The sequence below is a fragment of the Macaca nemestrina genome, chromosome 11 (genome assembly GCF_043159975.1).
Source record: "Macaca nemestrina isolate mMacNem1 chromosome 11, mMacNem.hap1, whole genome shotgun sequence".
NCBI lineage: Eukaryota > Metazoa > Chordata > Mammalia > Primates > Cercopithecidae > Macaca > Macaca nemestrina.
Genome location: NC_092135.1, coordinates 20,340,188 through 20,355,910, shown reverse-complemented (window position 1 = coordinate 20,355,910; position 15,723 = coordinate 20,340,188). Strand labels below are relative to the sequence as shown.

General features: G+C 39.0%; 1 protein-coding gene across 7 annotated transcripts in view; it reads right to left on the bottom strand.

Moving 5' to 3' along the window:
* Nucleotides 1-15,723, bottom strand: part of LOC105492555 (RAB3 GTPase activating protein catalytic subunit 1) — a 109,027-nt gene that overhangs the window by 14,903 nt on the left and 78,401 nt on the right. For all 7 annotated transcript variants that reach the window (XM_011759774.3, XM_011759773.3, XM_011759775.3 and 4 more), the window contains 2 exons: nucleotides 5,173-5,310; nucleotides 1,438-1,665 (listed from right to left, as the gene is read on the bottom strand). In XM_011759774.3, the coding sequence (XP_011758076.2) occupies nucleotides 1,438-1,665; nucleotides 5,173-5,310 (366 nt within the window). The remainder of the gene's footprint in view (nucleotides 1-1,437; nucleotides 1,666-5,172; nucleotides 5,311-15,723) is intronic.

Sequence of the window (15,723 nt, the reverse complement as noted above, 5' to 3'; positions counted from 1 at the left end):
AAATTTTAAATATAAATCTATTCTCTTTTGGGCCTCCTGTAATTTAGTCTTCATTTTTTATATGGTTGTCTTTTTTTCTTTTACTTCTATCCTGAGCTAAATCAGTTGCGGTTTCATTTCTTTGTGGGTTTTTTTGGTCCATCTCTGTTCTTGATTTTAGTATTTCTTATTAAACATGGTTTTTTCATATCCTCCTTAACTGTTTGAGGATATCTGATTCAGTTTGGAATGTTATGTTACAATTTTCTTCTGTTTTGTGACTGATTTTCTGGGAAATATTTTCATTAGCTGAAATGATCTGATTTTCATTTTCTGTTTTGTAAAGTAGTTTTATATGGATACGGTCTGTTCCATTCCATTCCTAGTAATATCACAAATAGCTTCAAAGTGCCCTCTTCTGAAGTTTCTTTAATGGACAGAGGGGGGTGAGGGAGGCTGGTTGTCTTGTTTTCCTTTCATTTCTGCAAGATCCTTAATTTTCCCCTCTTATTTCCTTTTTTCCCATCATTCCCATCCACTGCTTCTTTGTGTATCTGATCTTCTCCAAGGCTCCATTTCTAGTCCTGTTTACATTCAAGCCCCTTCCCTGTGGCAAGTGCTGTGAACTAGCAAACCCTACCTGTGTTCAGTGTTTCGGCATGTAGTGTTAGGCTCTCTCTTTCTGGGGTGACTTTGTGTTTCATCTAAGTCTTCTGTATCTCTTGGCTCTTTGTCTTTTCCTGCCCCCTACTCACTATATCTACATAGACTTATAGCAGTGGTAGCTCCACTGGAATTTGGTTTCTTTCTATTTACTGTTAATTTGAAGGTCATTGAAATTTCTGTCTCTTAGTAACGCTGAATGCATGGATTTATTTACTTATTGATTTCATGGGACTTTTTTGGGGGGCTGGAGGAGGTAGGAAGGTGTGCAGGGCAATTCAATATCAGGCAGGTGCCACTATATTCTCCATAACTCCAAATGTTTTTCAATAGCTGCTGCAAAGCTGGCCGCTAAGGTATATACCATAATTTATTGAACCAAGTCCCCGTTGTTGGAAACTTTGGTTGTTTCTACTTTTTCACTTAAGAACTTTGTTGAACATCATTCATATACATAGGTCTTTGTATACAATTTCTCATTATTTCCTTAATAAATGTTGTGGTAATAATGGAAACTGCTAGCTTAAAGGACATACCCATTTTTAACACTTTTAACATATACTCTGAGACAGTTCAATGGTAAGCAGTCTGTTTAAACTATGCATGTCTGTTATTTGCCCTATTTGCAACTAGTTCTAGAATCTTAAATGTGAAAGTAGATATATAAAAGGCTCATTGAATTTCAATGCTTTGCACCTCAAGTGTGTCCAGAGCTCTCATGTCTATGACAGTGAGTTCCTAAATTGCAAGAACAGTAATTTGCATTTTAGTATTAGAGACTCAAATCTCAATTACCTTTTCTGCTTCCCGTGTATCATCAAAGAGTCTCCTTTGCCTTCTAGCAGGAACTGGCTTAGCTGTTTCCCAGGCTTCTACCCACATATTGCTTGGAATCTTCATCCGAGCACTCAGTTCTCCTTTCAGCACCACGTTGCCCTTTTCATCGATCACCTCCTCTTCAACATAATCCCGGGGTGAATACCACCTCACAAAATCTTCCAGGGAGCAACCTGGATTAGCTGCCTAAAATAAGACCAAAAAATTCAGCAGAATCAAACGAAAATCAACAGTTACTGATAAGCCTGTTTGCAAAATTGTATTTTCAAAAAAAAGCCTATCTAATCTTTACAATCTAATATGTAAAATGAATTTGGATGTCACCTTTAAAACAGGTCAGATGTTAAAGTACCAAAATAATTTTATTTTTATTTTCTCAGCTTTATAGAAAAATAAAACACTTTCAGGCTGGGCGCGGTGGCTCAAGCCTGTAATCCCAGCACTTTGGGAGGCTGAGACGGGCGGATCACGAGGTCAGGAGATCGAGACCATCCTGGCGAACACGGTGAAACCCTGTCTCTATTAAGAAATACAAAAAACTAGCCGGGCGAGGTGGCGGGCGCCTGTAGTCCCAGCTACTCGGGAGGCTGAGGCCGGAGAATGGCGTAAACCCGGGAGGCGGAGCTTGCAGTGAGCTGAGATCCGGCCACTGCACTCCAGCCTGGGTGACAGAGCGAGACTCCGTCTCAAAAAAAAAAAAAAAAAAAAAAAAGAAAAATAAAACACTTTCATTCAATGAATTTGGATATAAAAACTCGATGTAAAGAGAAAATCATTTTCTTAAACATATTATGTGCTATATAACTTAGTAAACGAAAACATATTCATTCAATGAATTTGGATATAAAAACTCGATGTAAAGAGAAAATCATTTCCTTAAACACATTATGTGTTACACAACTTAGTTTAATATTACAATATAATGACTACTCAATACTAAGAAAAGTAAAAATTAAATAATACACCACATGATCAGAATAACACAGTGATGGAAAAGTTCTGTTCTTCTTTTCCTCAATAAATCAACACTGGTTCTGCAATAAATATCGGCTAACCTCAAAACTGTTCTATTCTGCCATCAAATTCTTATACTTTATATAACAAATTACCATCAAATTAATCGGTTTTGTGCTGTTAAGCAGCTGGAATTCAAACTACTGTTTTTCACGCTTCTGGAACCAAACTGATTAAAGTTTACTCAGTGGATAGTTCTATAGGACTAATGATGATGTATGCCAAAAACTTTTCAGTGATTCTAACTTCAAGCCTGGAAAAAAAAACGAGGCTTCCCAGTGTTTGTGGTAAGGCACAGAGGTCTTTCTGCAAGTGTTCCAGTGATGTACTAGTAGAGTCCTAAGGATGGGCATGAAAACTACCATGATGAGAATGTTCCAGTGATGTACTAGTAGAGTCCTCAGGATGGGCATGAAAACTACCATGATGAGAATGTTCTGTCTTAAATATGAAGAGTAAAACTACCAGTTTCTCCTCACTGGGCTCAAGGGCTACCAGCATGACTATCCCTACCATCTTAGGATATACCCCTCAGGGCATATCCCCTAGAAGATCCTTCACTGACTGTCAACAACACAAACATAAAAGGGTTATGATACAGTCCATGGCAAAAGCAGTGGGTCAAGATTATTTCATGATACTGGGTGACTCAGGATTCATGTACAAAGATCTAGATCTTAGTCAGTCAACATCATACCCACATGAAAACATCCTAGGAAACCAGAGGCCTGGAGTAAAGAGCATAAACTTCAAAAGAAAATAATATTCACTCACACACTATAGATTGTATTAAAGAAAGGCATTTCATACCAAAATTCTTCCTTCTGGTTGTCCTTACTATACCAGGCTGAACACAGCTACCAACAGAAGGCCAAGGCTCACTTGAGCTTTTCTTCTCTTTATTGTTAAAGGTATGTACCACAAGGGCATGCTCCAGAATCCACCCTCTCCTTCTGGAATTCTGAGGTGTAGGTGTAGGTGCCCAGGCCCATATTAGTATGTTTCCAATACTCTGGGACCTCTCAACAGCCCCTAATACTAACTCATCCCTATACAAAAAGTAAAGGCAACCATATCTGTTTTAGAATAACTACGTATTTCCTTAAATGTATTATCTGATTTCGACCTATGGGCATGTATGTAAGTTGACTATTTAAATTACTGTCTATTTTCTGGTTAAAACAATGTCAAGAAAGATTTGTAGGTACCCAGGTTAGCCCAAATAGTCTAATGAATCACAGTTTTGCTGAAGGGCAGTGTTAGAGGAACTATGTAGAACCTTACCAAGAGGGACTAGTATGTTTCCACAGGGAAAAACTTTCACAGTTCCTATTTGGAATGTCCTCCCATGCATGCCTCTGCAAAGACACTGTAGCAGGATAGGAACAGATGACTCTGAAGGCAGCTAGAGGTCAGATGGAAAATTACTGCTGCGGAGGCTGGTATTTCCTGCTGTGCATACACACCTTAAGTCAATTCCCTTCTCTACCTTTTGGTCTGACATGTGCCCCAAGAGCCAACTGGCTTCTCTTTATCCACTGTACCAACTAATTGTTTTAAAGCAACTTATCTCTTTCCTGTCACATGGCAGTGTAGAACTTGCAGACTTTCTGTATCATTTTAGTCTCCAAGGAAACCATACAGCTCTTAAGAGGTTCACTGAAGAGTTTTTCATTTAGTAAAGATGGGTAAAATAAGCAGGAAACAAAAGGCTCCCTTTACTGTCACTTAAAAAGGATGAAAGTGGCATAGGTGTTTGTGGAGTGTTTATGTTTAAAAATAATACAGAAGTGTTTCAGAGAAAAATCAAACTCACACTGGCCTAAACAGTATAGAAGCAAGACTGAGTAGGGGCAATGGATTGGGAAGGTGGAGGCCACCACAGGTTAAAGAGGGAAGTTTGGGCCTGGGGATAGTTCAGACTATCAGCAGTAGGAAAGGAAGCCCTGTAGCCCATGGGGCTACCCACTTGGGGTTTTAAAATATACATGGACTTGCCTTTGTTTTCAAAAATAAAAGTCCTTTCTTCATTCCTAGTTTTTAAGCTAATAAGCCAAATGTCACCATTCCCTGAATCCTATATGTTCGAAATACTGACCTATATCCAACCCTAAAATATTCTTCAGATAGCAAATGCCTACTCATCTGAAATAGTGACTCTTCTGAGAAACCTTTCATGACCTACTCAGCAGAGTCAGTCTTTTTGACCCTGTCTTCCTAAGAGAACTCATGACAATTCCTTACATATCTCCTCCCACAACCTCAATCGACTGTAATTGAGGGTAAGCACTGTATTTCTTAACTCATCTAATCACAGTGCAAGGCACACAATAGGTACTCAAAAGTTCGCTGAGTGAAGTGACCCATGTTAAATCCTAAGTTTCCTAAAAGTCTTCATTAAATTGGCTGAACACAAAGAAACCACTGCAATTCACATATAGAATGATTCTATTCTCAACCTTCAACTATTAATAACACTGGATCTTTGCTTTTTTAAAACTTCAGAAACAAGTATGACTATGTCCTCTGGGGGGATGGTGGCAGAGTGCTGAACTACTAATGAAATCCAAACACTTAACAAAAAGACATTTGCCTTTATACCACTTTACAGAGTGACTTTCACAGTTTCATCCCAGAATAGCTCAAAATAGACCCCAGAGCTCTGCAAGTGTGACCCACCTTAAAAGACTCCATATCTGAGAGCAGACAGGCACTCTGCATGCGTGCTCGGAGGTGAGCCCCTTCTGCCGATGTACCTAATTTAGCTAAAACCTCAGACTGCTCTTCTAGCAGATCTTCTGTCATAGGTGCTGGTTCCTGTGAAGCACAAAAGGACAAAGCTCACAAACAGTCCTTTTTAGAAAAAGAAATACCATAAAAATAGAATAAAGACAACAATCATTTCAGCTCTAGCAGTCACAAGAGGAGTATTTTTAAAAATCCAGAGAAATGCCTAAGTTTTTTAGAACTTACATTAAAAAAGGAACAAATTAAGAAAAATAAATATCACTTTCAGGCTTTCTCCCCATCACAGGTAAGATTACCATGTTTCCCTTGACAAGGATTGATAGTAAAAGACAAAGGAATTTGGGTCCACTAAGCAACATTTTCCTGCCTGTTACTGACAAAGAAATGAAGTCCTAACGATATTATTATATATGCCGTCACTAGTTGCAACAAAATTTTAATTATAATAGAAATGGTTTGATATAGAAACAATGGGAAAGAATTGCTCTAACAGGGCCGGGTGATCCTAGCACTTTGGGAGGCCGAGGCGGGCGCATCATGAGGTCAGGACATTGAGGCCATCCTGGCTAACACAGTGAAACCCCGTCTCTACTAAAAATACAAAAACAAAAATTAGGCGTGGGGGCGGGTGCCTGTAGTCCCAGCTACTTGGGAGGCTGAGTTGAGAGAATGGTGTGAACCCAGGAGGTGGAGCTTGCTGTGAGCTGGAGTGGAGCCACTGCAATCCAGCCTCGGCAACAGAGTGAGACTCCATCTCAAAAAAAAAAAAAAAATTGCTCTAACAATGATCATCTCTGGTTATAGAACTATGAGTTTTTATTTTCTTTTCTCTACAATGAACGTGCATCACTTTTAATTATCCTGCAAGTACTAAGCAAGAATCTCACACTGAGATTTAGGGTTGAATAGCAACTAGTAACTAGTATTATATACTGGTTAAGAGCTTGGGCTCCAAAAACTATATGCTATGTGTTTGAATCCCAGCTTTGTGACCTTGGGCAATCACTCAACCCTCTTGTGACTCACTACTGTGAAGAAGAGATCCTGGCACATGCTCAAGACATACTAGCAATTAAAGACAAAATACTTAGATTATATTATAAGCTTCCTACTTTCTTTTTGAATAAGGGTCAGTATACTTCTCAAAGTATTTCAGTCAAGTTCACAAATTATATTCAATCTCTTATGAAGGAGTATACTCAAGAGCAGAGGCCTTCATTCTTTCTATTAAGAAGGGGCTACATTTCATTGGCCTACAGCCCTGAAATCACAGGATGGGAGGGAAAGAAAGAGATATTGAGAGGACACTGACTATCTCTCCCACTTGGAAATTTGAGCCACCTGTAAGTATAGAAGAACATGATAAAGAGGAGAATAAACAGCAAGTTGCATGTGGGCCATACATTTTCACATATACTGTTTCTGAATATGCCCAAAGCTTTCTTATATACAGGACCCATGGGATCACTGAGAGGGGTCAGGGAATTTTGCAAGTGATGAAAATGAGACGCAGAGATAAAGCGCCTTGCCCAGGATCACCAAGTGGCAAAACTACCAAGCAGCAAACAGAAAAGAGAATCCAGGACATCAGTTTAATGCTGACTTTAAGAATTACTAGCTTGAGGCTGGGCATCATGGCTCAAGCCTGTAATCCCAGCACTTTGGGAGGCTGAGGCAGACACATCACTTGAGGTCAGGAGTTCAAGCCCAGTCTGGCCAACATGGCGAAACTCCATCTCTACTTAAAAAAAAAAAAAAAAAAAAAAGATACAAAAATTAGCCGGGCATGGTGTATGCCTATAATCCCAGCTACTCAGGAGGCTGAGGCAGGATAATCGCTTGAACCCAGAAGGTGGAGGTTGCAGTGAACTGAGATCACGCCACTGCATTCAGGCCTCGGTAACAGAGCAAGACTCCCGTCACACACACACACACACACACACACAAAAGAATTACTAGCTTGGTTCCAATCCACTGGCTAAGGACATTTTCTTCTAGCCCTGGCTCTAGTACATTGGGGTAAAGTCTTCAAACTTTTTCTAGCCATGTATTTTATGTTGTGACCTAAGTCTACATAAATGGAACACAGAAGTATGTTTGAATTCTTATGAAGCAACTATATAAAGTCTTATTATTTTTCAGTGAAGAGGCAACTGATTAATGGCATATTTTGAGCCAACTTCTAAAGCTTGAAATTACATTGGTTTCAACTGGGATCATTTTGAATTCCAACCATTTCATATAAGTACACTTATAATGATTACAATTCAAATAAAATTAACCTAAAATAAGAAAGTAAAATGGATGAAAATTTTGCCTAGATTTACCTAAAGGCAAAATATAAAAATTAATTTCTAAATACATAAAATGTACATTGAAAGAAGAGTAAGTCAATCCAGATTTAGACTATACATTCAAATGTGAAAATTCAAGCATCTGAAATAAGGGAGGGAGCACAGGCCTTTGAAGAAAAATAAAGCACTAAATTTAAAAAGTATTATTTTTATTTCAGGAAAGAAGCAGCCCGGGCTTCCAAAATAACTTTTTCAGACTGTTTATTAACCCAGTCAAACCAAGGAAACAAATGTACAATTAGCTTATTAAAAACAGGGACTCCAACCTGGGCAATAAAGTAAGACCCTGTCTCTCAAAAAATTAAATAAGTAGCTGGGCATGGTGGTGGGCGCCTATAATTCTAGCTAGTTAGGAAGCTGAGGTGGGAGGACCACTTCAGCCTGGGAAATTGAGGCTGCAGTGAGCTATGACTGAGCCACCGCACTTCAGCCTGGGCAACAGAGTGAGACCCCAAGTCAAAAAAAAAGAGGTGGGGGAAGGGACTAGAACTAATTAAAATCTGGAAGGAGAAAGGATACAAAAAAAAATTAACCTTTGCTGAACACTTACATGCCAAGTGCTTTCAAATATGATATGTGATTTAATCCTGAACAAATTAGAATAATATAAACTATTATTGCTTTTTAAGAATTCAATATTTATTAAACAGATAAAGAAGTAGGGTTTTAAAACTGCAGATGTGTTAGAAGAAGATAGAAACACTTGGCCGGGCGCAGTGGCTCACGCCTGTAATCCCAGCACTTTGGGAGGCCGAGACGGGCGGATCACGAGGTCAAGAGATCAAGACCATCCCGGCTAACACGGTGAAACCCCGTCTCTACCAAAAATATAAAAAAAATTAGCTGGGTGTGGTGGTGGGTGCCTGTAGTCCCAGCTACTCGGGAGGCTGAGGCAGGAGGATGGCGTGAACCCGGGAGGCGGAGCTTGCAGTGAGCCGAGATCAAGCCACTACACTCCAGCCTGGGCGACAGAGCGAGACTCCGTCTCAAAAAAAAAAAAAGATAGAAACACTTTCATTTTTCCTTTTTTAAAGACTGTTTTCTTTTTTTTTTTTTTTGAGACAGAGTCTCACTCTGTCGCCCAGGCTGAAGTGCAGTGGCATGATCTCAGCTCACTGTAACCTTCACCTCCTGGGTTCAAGCAAGCAATTCTCATGTCTCAGTCTCCCCAGTTGCTGGGGTACAGACATGCACCACCATGCCCAGCTAATTTTTGTATTTGTAGTACAGACAGGGTTTCATCATGTTGGCCAGGCTCGTCTTGGTCTCCAGACCTCAGGTGATCCACCTGCCTCGGCCTCCCAGAGTGCCTCCCAGATTACAGGCGTGAGTGACCTCTCCCAGCCCTAAACAACTTTTTAGAAGTATAATCAACATACAATAATTTAAAGGCACGTTTGATAAATTTTCATATGTGTGTGTTTATACCCCCATGAAATAATCACACAATCAAGATACTGAATATATTCATTACCTCAGAAATTTCCTTATGCCCATTATTTTTGGAATGTCCATTAAGAGTGAATGGATAAACAAACTGTTGTATATCTATGCAAGGGAAAACTACTAAACCTAAAAATGTATGAACTATTGATACATACAGTTGTGAATCTCAAGATAATTATGCTGAAAGAATACACACAAAAAATGTTATTCCATTTGCATAAAATTCTAGAATATGGAAATTAATCTATTACTGTGTTTTAAGATGAGAAAAACAAGGCTCAGAAAGGAAACATAGCTTGTACTAGCAATACTGTTAATAAATGGTGATGAAGGATATTAATCCAGTTCTGCTAGATCCTAAAACCCAGGTCTATACAAGACCTCAATACCTACTGCATTCTCCATAGGAAGGTTAGAACAAATATACACTTGGAGTCAGGGGCGATGGCTCAAGCCTGTAATCCCAGCACTTTGGGAGGCCAAGGTGGGCAGATCACTTGAGGTCAGGAGTTCAAGACCAGCCTGGCCAACATGGTGAAATCCCATCTCTATTAAAAATACAAAAATTAGTCAGGCTTAGTGGCAGGCACCTGTAATCCCAGCTACTCAGGAGGCTGAGGCACAAGAATCACTTGAACCCAGCAGGCAGAAGCTGCAGTGAGCCAAGATCACAATCGCACCACTGCACTCCAGCCTGGGTGACAGAGCGAGACCCTGTCTTCAAAAAAAAAGGAACAAATATGCACTTATATACTTGGTTTCTAGCATTAGAAGATTCTGTTCTAATACTAAAATTTAATCACGAAAAACCTAAATTCTAACTTACTTTTAAAAAGGTATAATAAAGCAAATAGCATAAGGGCTATCAAAAACAAAACAAAAACCAAACCTACTAAATTATACCTGGCAAAGAAACAATATAAGCATGGATAATAAAGTTAACAGAATTCATGTTTCAAATTATTATTTACTTCACTATACCTGGTACTTTACTAAAATTCGTAACTATTAAAGCATATTATCATATACCACAAAAAATCCAAGTTGAGGGATATAATGCAAAGCACACAACTCCCTTTACAAATATTATAATTCATCAACCCATTTCAGAATATAAAGACTAGTTACAAAAACTAAGTAATCCTTGCATCTTGAGGGGCAATAATAGCCACTTATGTAAGAAAATGTCTTCAGAAGAATAATAGCTAAAAATTGTTTATTTTGAATTAGACATTATGTTAATCACTTATCAGGTACCATGTCATTTAAATGATGTAGGAAGTACTATGAACTTATAGTTGAAAAAACTAAGGCAAAGAAAGATAAAATATGTATACCCCAAGTCATACATATGCTAAGTGGCAGAAATGGAATTTGAACTCAGGCAATCTAACTCCACTGACAGTGTTCCTAACTATCATGCTGTGAGCAAATGATATAAGAACTACGTAAAACTAGAATAATTACTAGAGGTTGAGAAGCACGTGTGTGAATGTGTGTGTTCACTGTTAATAAATGGTGATGTAGACCAGCCTGGCCTTCAGAAAAATACAATCTAAAACACTGAGAGACTATTTTTGACCATCATGTTAGCAAAAATTTATATGGTTGGTAATACCAATTGTTTATAAGAAATTAAGGCTGGGTGGCCGGGTGCGGTGGCTCAAGCCTGTAATCCCAGCACTTTGGGAGGCCGAGGCGGGTGGATCACGAGGTCAGGAGATCGAGACTATCCTGGCTAACATGGTGAAACCCCGTCTCTACTAAAAATACAAAAACCTAGCCGGGCGTGGTGGTGGGCGCCTGTAGTCCCAGCTACTTGGGAGGCTGAGGCGGGAGAATGGCGTGAACCCGGGAGGCGGAGCTTGCAGTGAGCCGAGATCAGCCACTGCACTCCAGCCTGGGAGACACAGCGAGACTCCATCTCAAAAAAAAAAAAAAAAAAAAAAAAAAAAAGAAATTGAGGCTGGGCACAGTGGCTCATGCCTATAATCCCAGCACTTTGGGAAACCGAAACAGAGGATCGCTTGAGGTCAGGAGTTTAGGACCAGCCTGGGCAACATAGCAAGACTCCATCTTTACAAAAATTTTAAAAGTGAAAAACTCAGCCTGGCATGATGGTGAGCACTTAATAGTCCCAGCTACTTGGGAGGCTGATGTAGGAGGATCACTTGAGCCCAGCAGGTAAGGCTGCAGTGAGCCATGATCATGCCACTGCATTCCAGCCTAGGAAACAGAATGAGATCCTGTCTCAAAAAAAAAAAAAAAAAAAAAAAAAAAAAAAATCCATAAAACCGTGTGTGTGTGTGTGTGTGTGTGTGTGTGTGTGTGTGTGTGTGTTGGTGAGGGGTGGTATGAAGAGAGGTTAGCTAATGGGTACAAACAGAAGGAATAAGTTCTAATGTTCAATAGTAAAGTAAGGTGACTGGCTAACAACAATGTATTGTATATTGCAAAATAACTAGAAGAAAAAACTTGAAATGTTCCCAACACATAAAATGATACACAAGTGACAGATTTATCAATCACTTTGAGGAGGAGGAGGAGAAGGAGGAAGAAGAAGAAAGTGAATAGATAAGCAACAAAATACTTGCAATAAAAGTATCTAAGGACTCATATCCAGAATATATGAAGAATTCCTACAAAGTAATAAGAAAAAAAAGACAACTGCTTTAAAAAAAAAATAGCCAAAGGCCTTGAACAGGCTTTTCACCAAGAAGATAGACAAATGGGCAATAAGTATATGAAAATCTCTATATGCTTCAGGAAAATGTAAAACCACAAGATCCTACCTCCTACCCTTCAGAAAGGCAAAAATTAAAATGACCAAAAACATCAAGTGTGCAGAAAAGAGTTAACATTGCAGGTCGGAGACTGCCATTCTTAGAAAGACCTGCTTGCAAAGTTGGCCTTTGACTAGCATCTGAGAACCCGGATTTTGAGAAGGTTTCCACCATTCCCAGAACTGATAAAAATGACTCACTATGCCTAAACAGTTTGTGCAAATAATATGGTGTTTGCTGAACACCTGCTTTCTTTATGGGAGTCTAGGATTTTGGTATGGTTAACCCTAAGCTTAAGCAAAGGATGCCTACTTGGCCAGCCCCTACTGATAACTCCCACTGCTGTGCCTCTAACAAGCTTCCCGGGGAAGATGACATTTCACACATGTGGTCACAATTTGTTGCAACAGGAATTAAGTGCACTCTGTGTAACTATACTATGAGAAGCTTTTTGGAAGCTTAAGCCTCATTTCTTCCAAACTTCATCCCATGTGCCTTTTCTCTTTGCTGATTTTCCTGCAATAAATTTTAGCCATGAGCACGATTACAGGCTAAGTTCTATGTATGAGTCTTCCTAGAAAATCACTAAACCTGGGAATGGTCTTGAGAACCCACCAAATTGGGAGGATTATGTAGAATAACTACACTACTGTAAATTGTTGGTGAGAAGGTTAACTAGTTCAACCACTTTGGGAGACTATTTAGATACATCTACTAAAGCCAAAACATATTTGCACCATATAGTCCAACAACTCTACTCTTAGGAATATATCCAAAAGAAAATGAGTGCCTGTGTCTACCAAAAGAAACAAGAATGTTCACAGCAGCTTTATTCATATTAGCCCAAAGTGAAAACAACCCAAATACCCACCAACAGGTGAATGGATAAACAAATTGTGACAAATTCATAGAATAGAGTACTATGAAGTAATAACACATACACAAACACTGAAGCCTGCAACAAGGATGAATCTCAAAAATGGTAGTTAAATAAAAAAGCTCAATGGTATATAATGTATGATTATACAATGAAAGAGTATACAATGTATGATCACATTTATATACAAAAGAGTAAGCAAAGTATGCCATTTAAAAGGTTCAAAAACTGGCAAAACTAACCTATGGTGATTAAAAGTTAGAGAAAGAGTTGCTGGAGGGGAATACTGGACTTCACTATCCAATGCATCTGGCTATTTAATTTAAATAAATTAAAATTAAAAATTTAATTCCTTAGAAACATTAGCCACATTTCAAGCACTCAGTAGTTACATTTGGATAATGGCTATTGTATTGAATGGGAAAGACAGAGAATGTAGAGCATTTCCACCTTCACAGAAGGTTTTATTTATCAGCACTGTTCTAGGATGATAGGAATTTTCTATATCTTGATCTGGGAAGTAGTTACATGCATGTATCAATATGAAAAAACTCACCAAGCAGTATACTAAAGATTTGTGCGCTTTTTATTTTTTTATTTTTATTTTTTGAGACAGGGTCTTGCTCTGCTGCCCAGGCTGGAGTGCAATGGTGCAATCATAGCTCACTGCAATCCCTGCCTCCCGGACCCAAGCCATCCTCCCACCTGAGCCTCCCGAGTAGCTGGGATTACAGCCATACACTACCACGCTCAGCTAATTTCTGTATTTTTTGTAGAGATGGGGTTTTGTCATGTTCCTCAGTCTGGTCTTTAACTTTTGAGCTTAAGAAATCTGCCCATCTTGGCCTCCCAAAATGCTGGGATTACAGGCGTGAGCTACCATGCCCAGCCAAGATTTGTACACTTTATTATATTAAGTTATAACTCAAAAATTAAGTAAATACATGAACGTATGTTTTTAAAATGACCAGCAGAAAACACATACAATACATATAACTGTAGATTCACATCTAAAATATGAAGAATTCATATAAATCAGTAAGAACAGGAGAGCAACCTAAAAGAAAAATCATAGGTGATTCACAGGAAAGGATGGCTAACATATTAAAAGATGCTCAGGTTCATGAAAATTCAGAAAAATACAATCTAAAACACTGAGAGACTATTTTTGACCATCATGTTAGCAAAAATTTATATGGTTGGTAATACCGATTGTTTATAAGAAATTGAGGCTGAGCATAGTGGCTCATGCCTATAATCCCAGCACTTTGGGAAACCGAAACAGAGGATCGCTTGAGGTCAGGAGTTTAGGACCAGCCTGGGCAACATAGCAAGACTCCATCTTTACAAAAATTTTAAAAGTGAAAAACTCAGCCTGGCATGATGGTGAGCACTTAATAGTCCCAGCTACTTGGGAGGCTGATGTAGGAGGATCACTGGAGCCCAGCCACTGCATTCCAGCCTAGGCAACAGAATGAGATCCTGTCTCAAAAAAAAAAAAAAAAAATCCATAAAACCATGTATTAATATGTACACGCATATATGTATTATACATCAATGCATTGAAACAGGTATAAGAAATATAACCCAAACCAATAATACTTGTTAGTTACTAGTTACTTCAAGGCATGTGAGTCAAAATTAGTGGATGGTGGCTTTCACTTTTTTTTTTTTTCTTTTTTTTGGGACAGGGTCTTGCTCTGTTGCCTAGGCTGGAGTACGGTGACACAATCACAGTTCACTGCAGCCTCAACCTCCTAAGCTCAACTGATGCTTCCACCTCAGCCTCCCAAGTAGCTGCAACTACAGGTGCATGCTACCCCACCGGGCTAATTTTTTTTTTTTTTTTTTTTTTGGTAGACACAGGGTTTCGCCATGTTGCCCAGGCTGGTCTTGAACTCCTGGGCTCAAGCAATCCGCTCCCACCTCGGTCTCCCAAAGTGTCGGCATTACAGGCACTGAGCCACTATACCCAGCCTCTTTCATTTTTACTAGATTACAATTTTCACAATAAAATGTTTTCAGGCCAAGCACAGTGGCTCATGTCTATAATCCTAGCACTTTGGGAGGTCGAGGCAGGCAGATGGCTTGAGTTCAGGAATTTAAGAACAGCCTGGACAACAGGGTGAAACCTCACCTCTACAAAAACCACAAAAAATTAGCCAGGCATGATGGCATGCACCTGTAGTTCCAGCTACTTGAGAAGCTGTGGTGGGAGGATCGCTTGAGCCCAGGAGGTCAAGGCTGCAGTAAGGCATGGTCATGCCACTGCACTCCCCACCTGGGCGACAAAGAGAGACTCTGAGTCAAAAAAAACAAAACAAAACAAAACAAAACCCATAAAAACAACTATTGCTGCTGCTGTTTTTGAGTTATTGCTGTTCTACATCCTAATGGTGTATATGGCTTCAAACTATATTTTTGAGCAGATAAAAGCTAATCATATAATTGAAGGATATTTACTTCTGTTCTCTCTACATATTTTTGGATTTTCTTTTTCTTTTTTCAAATCAATAAATTTTTATTCAAGGAATTCCATGATTGTGGAATTCCTGAAGAATGTCGTGATTTCTTCCACTGTCCATCAAGGTCACTTTAGATCCTCTAAAGAGCTGGAGTCAAAAGATTTATCTTCAAGTTAGCCCTTTCTAATGAAACTGAGGCTTATTTTAATCCAGTTGTCCTGTTAGCCCATAATTCTTTTATTTTGGCCTCTGTCGTCTCCTTTTAATATGGATATACTGAAAAAGACTTCAAAATTCACCAAGAGTCTTTGGGATCTAATTTCTTCAACCAATTTACTTTAGGGTCCTTTTTACTGTAGGTGATGGATCTGCCTGGTTCTCAATTTGACACCCTAAGCGATCATACTCAAGAATAGTACAGATGTGTGGAATACGCCAACACCTTTAACTCCAGACATCATGTTCTCAAGATAAAAGCCTTTAAAACAAAAAGCCATCATATGTATCAAGTCAACATGAAATTGGAATGCAAAATCAATACTGCTGAGGATTCCCCT